The sequence below is a fragment of the Berghia stephanieae genome, chromosome 1, assembly GCF_034508935.2.
Source record: "Berghia stephanieae isolate SIO BIC M18660-M18661 chromosome 1, UCSD_Bste_1.3, whole genome shotgun sequence".
Taxonomy (NCBI): Eukaryota; Metazoa; Mollusca; class Gastropoda; order Nudibranchia; family Aeolidiidae; genus Berghia; species Berghia stephanieae.
The window spans coordinates 70,193,191-70,202,596 of NC_088360.1; the positions used below are offsets into that span (position 1 = coordinate 70,193,191).

Consider the following 9,406-nt stretch of genomic DNA (forward strand, 5'->3'; position numbering starts at 1 on the left):
TGATGCTCTGAACAGAATGAAATGCATGAAGATGTAGCATTCATTATGGCAACCCTGCAAAATGCGGGATAAACTGAAAGAAGAAGTAGTCGTTGGATAGCTCATGATCTATGCACTGAAATCGCTGTTATTATGAACTTAGAAACAAATTTAACTCCTCTTTTGTGACCAGTCATTCTCACCTGTAATACATTATCGATTTTTTATTTAATTTCACAGCTCCAACGAATGTCATCAAGAGAACTTGCTGATTATGGGATTGAGGTGGTTGTAAGTATGACATTTCTTTATAATTGTTTATTTATATTAATCAAGTACAGCAGAAACTTGATAAAAAAAAGTCATGGTGTTAAATTTATGAAATATTGGAAATAAAGTAAAATCAGCAGTTATATTAGTAGATATTCCAGACCAAAATTCAGATTGCTATATACAATCATTTAAGACTACTTATCTTCAACTGTATGTTGTTATATGCACAGGATAGAAAATAATATTTACACAATCAGGGCTGAGAATCTTCTGCCTAAAGGTGGAAATTTGTCTAAATCGTTGTTCATTTCCACCCACAACAATCACAACTATACCATTTTTAGTTTTCGTTGAATTTAAAAAAAAATAATTTAAAAACCACAAGTGCTGGGTTGAGACTATTTTTAGAAATACTCGATTATTCTGAGTCCAGTCCTCTGAATCTCTGAGACATATTGATACAGTTGGAGATTTTAACGTAGATTTGCTATGAACCCCACCAGACTTTGGGTTGGTAGCATAGCAATACTCAGAGACTCCCAACCATGTTGTAGACTCTGTTGTCTAACATCTTATTGATGAAGAGTAAACCATGTCTCCAGATGGATCAGCGTTGGCACTGGATGTGACAGAGTGAAATAAGCTACTTCTCCCGATACACCCCCATACAACTAAATCTACCCTGTCTGGAGTGAAGAAATGTGCTTACCCAACCATCTCCCTCATTAATCTACTTCTCATTTGTGTGAAAAATAAGATTGACATACTAATGAAAATGCATATTTTGGTCAATAGAGAGATACATAAATAAAAGTTAATAGAGAAACAAAAACATTATAAAAATTAATTGAAGATCCAAAAAATAATTTAAAAAACAGCTTGTTTAACCCTCCTCCCCCTATTTCCATTTCTCTTTCTTCTTCTTCTTCTTCTTCTTCTTCTTCTTCTTCTTCTTCTTCTTCTTCTTCTTCTTCTTCTTCTTCTTCTTCTTCTTCTTCTTCTTCTTCTTCTTCTTCTTCTTCTTCTTCTCTCTCTCTCTCTCTCCCGAACAATCAATATAGGTTCATTAAACAACGTAATGATTGATCAGAGATTATTTAATGTGAAGAGTGCTTATAGAGTCATTAAATGATTTTAAAATGTTTTATACACGTTTTTCAGCATTAAAAAAAACTTATATGGAACACATTTGCTCTGAAGTCTATCATAATATTAAAATCTCTTGTAGCTGTGACTGAAACATCATTGAATACAAGTAGGCAGTTGATCAATTTTAAAGGGCATTTAATTTTCAGTTAAATAGTTATTCTAGGCCTCTGGTCAATAACATCTCTCCTAAAAATTATTCTTATCACAGTAATGAAGGAATAAGATAATTGGATTAGTATTTAATCTTTGCTGTTGAAAGACTGAAAATGATAATAATATGATAACAATAATAATTATGAGAACAATAATATATATAATGATGGTTATTGTGTTCTTAGATCATTTATTAATAATATGTATATTTCGAAGTAATAACAAACCAAATTGTTACAGTAAGATCATCTATTAAACAACAACATCAGATACTTGTATACAGCATGACGGTTGGATACAGAATGATTTCCAACAAGGTAGCCAGTAAAACACGCTAGTTGTGAACTTACAACGGAAGATGGACGATACAAGTTATGATATAGCAATAACTATGAAAATTTGTGTTTTCTATTTTTGTAGGAAATACTACTCTTAAATCAAAGCCCTATCTCCACTGAGTAAAAATCTTTTTAAATTTTGAAAATCCATTAATATATAACAAAGTTATGCCGTTTCAAAGCTGTCATTTATTTGGATGACTCACAAAGAGAAAAAAATACGGAAAATATGGGACACTTTTTCTGCATTTTATTCTGGTTTGTGCCTGTATCTCGCTTAATACGTGGAATTAGATATTAAAACTTGGCAATTTTATGGCAAAATTATCAGAAAATATGATGAAGACATCAGAAGAGTTCTAACTTGTATAGTTTTAGAGCTGTATGGCTAGGGTCAACTATAATTTTGTTTTAAAATATACATAATATTGATCATTTGGAACTTTTCCGAAGTGTAATTTTGTGTCTACAACCCATACAAATGACACGAAAAAAGCCTGCTAAATTATTATCAATCAGTCCCGTGAGACCATGGTTTATGTTATTTCTAGTAGTTATTTGAGAGAGAGAGTGTGTGTGTGTGTGTGTGTGTTAATCTTCTATCCCTATGACATAACAATGAAACAATACCTTAATTTTTAAAAAGTGCGCGAGGATTTGTGTCATCACTCATCGCGAACAAGGTTGCCAGATGGCCACGTGTGAGGCCAAATATATAATTTTGTTTCTTTTATTAAATTTTATTCATCTATTTTTGTCTCAGTGACATTTATCCTAGTCTCTTCAATTTTCTGTTTGTTAAAATTTAGTTCATTTTAAGTGGGCCAGTCTTAATAGTGAAAGCCATATGATTTTCTATTTAGCCACTTTTGAAGTCGAATTCTGTCAGGTTAAAGTCTGGCCATCTGGCAGCCTTGCCTCGCTCACGTCATTTTCGTGTCGCGCGATGGTGGAGCAGAATGGCCGTCTCCATATTTTCACTCATTGAAATGCAAATTGGGTTGATGTTTTGTGAGAATACGGGAAAAGTACTTATCACAATCCAATGAAATTTGAAATATAAATAGAAGAAATGTGCATATATAACCTTATGAGGGACAAAATCTCTCCTCTTTGTAGTTTTAGAAATATTGTACTCCAAAGAGTAAAATTCTATTTTTAACGGTCTTCTGGTAATCGCACACGAGTTTTGTCGCTTGACATAATCTAAAATGACCTTTTTTCTAACTGTGTGCCAATTTTCAGTCATATTCATCGATAAACAAGGTCGTAATTAATTTTTTAATATAGCATGTACGGAACGGCTTCGTCCCATATTTTGTCATGAATTTGGGCACTTTGTGAGCGAAAAAGAGGCCTAAAGATTTGTGCGGGATAGTCATTGCTATATGATACTTGAATACAATAACTTTTAATGATGATAATAATAATAATAAAAACATGTCCACAACAACATATCTCCTAGTTCCTTGTCCAGCTTCCAACAAGTTTATCATCAATACAACTGAAAAGCATATTAAAATGGTTCTGATTCATCAATAACTTCAATAATTTAAGCTGTTGTGACAAATGCTCACTACCATGTTCAGATGACAACTAATAAATGGTGTTTTGGGAAACTATGCTGTTGTACCTATTTTTGTACCATCGACTAAAACTGAAATACTCCCACTATAAATGTTCGATAACATTGGCACACACACATACACACACACAACAACAACAAAAAATAACATGCTAATGAATGAAATATTAAGTTTATTATGAAATTCTGGGCAGGATGATTGTCTTGTTACTGCCACATTTGCTTCAAAAGCATCCTGTCCTCCCGACTGTTTATTATGGTTTTTAGTGTTGGATAGATGGAGTTGGGTGTTTTACTGCCTTTGTCCTTTTAGTGTCAACTCAAAATATTCTGATGTGTACTACCAACTGTGAGGTTGACCTATTTGGCTGCTTGGATGGACCAAAGGTAGCTATAATCAAGCATAGCATCAAAGGCCACTGAATATGGATCACAAACAGTGATGATAATTTTTTCACAAATTTTCTGATGATTTTGTTATGTCAAGATTTGTTGTGGTTAAAGTTCATTCTGCTAAGTAGTAGTTCCGCAGAAGAATTACCACATATATTGGCACCTGTGTTCAGTTGCATGAAGTTTGGTGACAGTGTAGACAAGACTGGAGTCAAATGTCCACACAAGACCAATGGAGGTCTTGGATGAGTGGAGGCCTGTCTCCAGACCATCCAGGATTAATCTTAGCCAATGAAAATCATAATGGTATCATAATGATGTCAATGTCATGAACAATTTGTTAATTTTTAAAGATCTAGTGATAACAAAAGGGCGGGTGGTTGGATGGGAGCATCACCCTTGAATCATATACCTATGATGTTCGCATGGGTGTACGATCCGATAGTGATGTCGTTTCTTCTTCTCTTTACTAGCCTATCCTGCTTCTTTGGTTTGTGATTGTATTTTTGACAGGGGATATTTTTTTTCTGTAAATCTTCTGCCTGTTTGTTCTTGGTTATTTATAATTTAGCTTATGATATCTTTAGGTTATGATTTTGATTTACATTTGTACTATTTTTGTTGGATTGCTTGTTTTTTTGTTTCAGCGGTCTCTCATATAACCTCAATTGTGTTGATAACAAAAGGCCTTTTAAAAATTTACGATAACTGAATAATGCACTATAAATGCTTCGCCCTTACTTTGAAGTACGAGACCAGTTTCATACATAGATATTGGTCAATGCTTTGTCCTTTCCCCATCTAATGATACTGTAAACATATGAGACTAATTCTGTACCGGGGAAGATGGAAATGAGAAGTGATGTCGCAAGCACTGGCATGCCTGGTAGATAGTTGTTAGTGATGACACCTGAGGTAACCATAATCATATACATTTATGGCAAGCAGTGTTTTGATGATTTTTTTTATTATTATGTTGATAGCTTTTTTTCAATAATCAATAGAAATTTGTCATGAAGAATTTGGGAAGGTTGAAATAAAATAGTATATAAAATATAGAGAGAGAACTCCACTCCATAAGGTTCTGTCCCTGTTTGAATACGGGTTTCCTGATTTCTAGGTTTCTCTGTATTGGTAATAGTTGTTGCAGCAGCTTAAGAATTAATACTAGTTGTTATACGAGCAGTGGTATAAATAATAGTTATTGTAGCAGCAGTACAATAGGTTATATAATATTTTAGCATTGTAGAATTTTTTTTTAAAAGAAGAAAAAAATGGACAGAGTCTGGGATCCCTGTTTGTAAGTAGAAACAATCAGGCTATGATGATATATTGTTGTATCTTGATATATTGTACTGAAAATATAGAGGAAAAGAAAATCCCTCTTGTCTTCAGATCCCAGTCTGTTTTCCACCATTTTAACCACTCTTGAAACATTATGTAGAATTCTCAGTCCATTAGCATCCAGACTACATTCCACCTTGACGTTTTCCTTGGTTTTGAAAATAAACTCAAAGGAATGTCAAAAAAAAAACCCACAGTTTCCTGCTCCACTTAGAAAGAATTTTGTGATAGTTCAGTTTTATCAAGAAAGGATTAGAACCGAAAAGCCCATATAATATGGATCTTTGTGGATTACTTTTGATGTCTTCATGATCTGTCATGATCGAACATAATATAACTATAATGTATTATCATTTTGTTCATTTTTGTTTCTTTTTGATTTCTTCTTAGCATTCTATCAAAGACGAACCATTGGACTTTGATGGGTATTCTGGACAGTCTCAAAGAAACAGCCCAAATAAGCGACTTATGAAAGATGACAATCATAAAGCTAAAAAACAGTCAATGGAAACAAAGTCAACACCAGATATGACAAAAAGTCGAACCAAGAAAAGGTCAATTGCACCCAACCAGAATCAGAATTCATCCGGAACAGATACTGGAGATGAATCAACAGAGAAATTTGTTTCCGGAAGTGGAGGGAAAAAAGCAAGCAAGCCTCCAAGAAAAAGAAAAGTGCTAATGGAGTATATTCCTTCAAGTAGTGATGAGGATGAGAGTTACTCATTACCTGCTGTTACTATTGGACATAAAGCTGTGACAAGTCAAGATTTGAGCTCAGCAACAAAGAGTTATAAAAATCAATCAGGTACAGCAACAAACCAAGGTGAAATAAGATCAGAACCTACTGATACAGAAGATACAAGCAATTACACAGAAGTGTTAGAGTCCATCAAAGTTTATGTTTTTACATGTGGCCATGCTTGTGGGTTATGTAACACAGAAGCATCTAAAGAATGGTTGAAGGAAAGTGGTTTTTACACAGCCAAACCCTTGGTAAGACCTAGCTCTGTCAAAAAGAGTAACCCTGTTTCATCTACTACTTCCGCTAATCCTAAACCAACTACCCCCTTTATGAACAATTCAACCCCAAAGGGAATTCCCCCATCAGGTTCTAACAAAACACAACAAATTTTATCCTTGCCGGTAAATGTTTTACAAAACCTTTTGAGGTCTGCCAAATCCTCAGGGGGTGCAGTTCAAATTCAGTTATCAATTCCCCCAAATCAATCTAACTCTACCACCACCACAGCTGCCCAAGGACAAAAACAACCTTCAGTGCCTGATTTATCAGCCAACAAAAACTCTTCTACAATTCCTCAAAATGTAAGTGACAATGTTAAAATCATCCAACAACCATCTACATCAACTACACTCCCAACTTCACAAACATCCGTCACCATGACATCAACTATCTTGTCTTCTACACCACTTGACCAGAGTGTCAAAACAGTTACAAAAGAAGTCGTGTCAGGAAGCAAGGTACCAGTTGTATGGAACAATATTCTAGAAAAAGTGCTGACTACAAATCAAACTGCTCCTTTAATACAGACTGTTACACCTGAAACAGTGCCAGCTACAAATCTAACGGTCCCTGTTTTTCAGAATGTTACCCCTACAACTGTAACAACAGGAAATTTACTATCACAGTCAGAGCAAGTCCAGTTTGCACCAACACCAATCGAGCAGATGCTAGAATTTCAGAATCAGTACAATGTTTTGAATTCAATTTCCTCCACTCAATCGATGGTTGTAGATCCAATCGGGTCAGATGCCACTCGGACCTTGGTACGGAGTCCAAACGGACAAACATATAGTGTTCTTGTTGATAATGGTTTACCACCAGTTTCTTCCAATGGCTCTTGATTGTTGATGTCAGTTTTGTTCATATTATACTTTCATTTGCATATATTCATTCTATAATAATAAATGTACATTTATATAGTGCTTATACCGAAGCTTCGTAAAAAAATAAATTTCTATTTGTATTTATAGAATTAAATCACATGTCATGAGAAATTTCTGAATGTCGATCATCATATCATTTCACACCATTTCATAACCTCTGGGCTGCACCTTACTGTCAATCAAAAGTCACCACTTTAACATGTTCTGCATGGTCTTCCCCACTTTAGTTCTTGTCCAGTTGAGTGTCACCCATTCTCTTCTGGTTAGTTTTGTTCCACATGGGAGATTTTCCATTGGGCTGTGGATGGCGTCGTCATTGTAGCTGTCCCATTCTGTCCAGGTATAACTCTGTACGTGGCTGCATGATCGGGATAAATACTCTCAGACTCAGATAACATAAAGCTGCAAGGTTGCCTATTTTCCATATATTTACGGAATTCAGTATGTCATAAACCCTCCGTGAATTTTTCAATCACCTGCTAAACGGAGAAAAAATAACAGAATGTCTTTTTACTGGAGTCCAATGCCCCGAAAGGGATTGTTTAATGTGTTTGTGTAAAAGTTCAGTAAATTTTTACCCCCTGAATTGACAACCCTGAAACTGCTCCTTGATTTTAGTCTTTTGGTTAAGATGGTACAGTCATAGAGAGGGTGTCTGGTGTCACTTTCTTGTTTGCATTTTTGTATTTTAGTGAGTGTGTCCCTGATATGTTGTTCTTTTCCTGAAAGCCTATAAACTACTGATAAGGGTGTTGGTTTCAGTGTCCTTGTTATTATAAGGCATTTATTCTTAATTTCAGGATCAACACGTTTGGCATGGCTTGATCTTGACCAAACAGGAGAGTAATACTCAGCCGAGGGGTAGCAGAGCGCTAATGCTGTTGTGTTAGAGTTTTTGGGTCCACACCCCATTTGGTGTTAACGAGTTTTTCCAGTAGCTTGTTCCTACTTTTACTTTCACCTTTTTTGTATGTTTGGTGAAGGATAGGGTACGATAGACTATATGAAAATATGAAAGTGAAAATTTTGGATGAAGTGACATGTAGAATTGTATAGGATTTTTAGTCAGTTCAATGAATCACACAAATTGGTTTGGTTCAATACAGTGCAACCTCTGGGTAACGACACCCCTGGATGGCGACATTCACCTCTGTTTTTTTGTTTTTTTGCTATGTTATTTGTAATTTTTAAAAACACATTGCGACATACATTTTAGTAAAACCCCTGTTTAGCGACATCGTTATACCAATAATCAACAGTTGATACCGATGCTTGATACCCGACCATCTAATCATAATCATACTCTTAACCATTAAAAAACGCTTTTTTCTCCTCTTCCAATGACATCGCTTTGTTACCGACCAATCAGAACACATGTTTACTACACAGAGCATATGGAACCACACAGTAAAAGAAGTGGATGGAAATCTCAAGAGTCCATTAACCCTCCCTTTTAGCTACCTGTCTAATATCAGGCAATGCCGCGTCCAAAGGGGGCAATTAAGGATATTTATGGTCCTCTAATATTAATATGCTGGAATTAGCTGGGAAAACAATAACAGCCTCTTTCACTTTATTGTTTTCATTTGAAAAATCAAATGTTTTTCTAAATATCAGTATCAGTCCAAATTCGATATTATTGTGGTTAATAGCAGGTTGTTTTTGTTGTTTTTTTTTGTTTTTGTTTTTGTTTGTTTCTTTTTTTCTGCCAGATGTGGATCTAATAATTTTAAGTGCTTGTAAATCTTGGTGCACTTAAATAAAAATTTCGGTATTCAAAATTCATCAGTGTTTTGCATGGATTTTAATTAAAACCAAAACTAGACGTCTTGTATTGTATTATCATATTGGCACTTGGTCTTCTTGATTTATTATTGGTATTAGTTTTGTTAATTAAATGGCATTTGAGCATATCCAAAGATATATAAACCGGGATAAAGTCCGGCTCCACGGGCCTATGGCTTTGAAGGGCTACTTTGATATATTGATCATTGATAGCTTTGTCTAAATCTTTTTACAATTCTTCAATCTCCCTCTTTATTGGTGCTGAAGTGACCTAAAAGTGTCACAAGTGAACACTGCAAATTTGCTAAAGATAAATCTATGCTATTACCATGTGCTTAGTTAATATTTTTTTGTAACAACTGGACGTATCTCTCTTGGTATCATCCTGTTGTAGGGTCTGGGTTGGTGCTTGGGGGGAATTCCTCTGGAACTATAAGTATTTCTATAATTTTATGTTCTTTTTTTTTAATGACTTTCTATTCATTGCCTCGAGTGAAGT

The 9,406-nt window shown here is 34.8% G+C and overlaps 1 protein-coding gene across 2 annotated transcripts in view; it reads left to right on the plus strand.

Moving 5' to 3' along the window:
* LOC144980708 (uncharacterized) overlaps positions 1–8,903 on the plus strand; it is a 30,973-nt gene extending 22,070 nt beyond the window's left edge. For both annotated transcript variants that reach the window (XM_078928428.1, XM_078928437.1), the window contains exons 8-9: positions 220–270; positions 5,605–8,903. In XM_078928428.1, coding sequence (XP_078784554.1) covers positions 220–270; positions 5,605–7,080 — 1,527 coding nt within the window. In that variant the 3' untranslated portion in view covers positions 7,081–8,903. The remainder of the gene's footprint in view (positions 1–219; positions 271–5,604) is intronic.
* Positions 8,904–9,406: the final 503 nt, after the last annotated feature.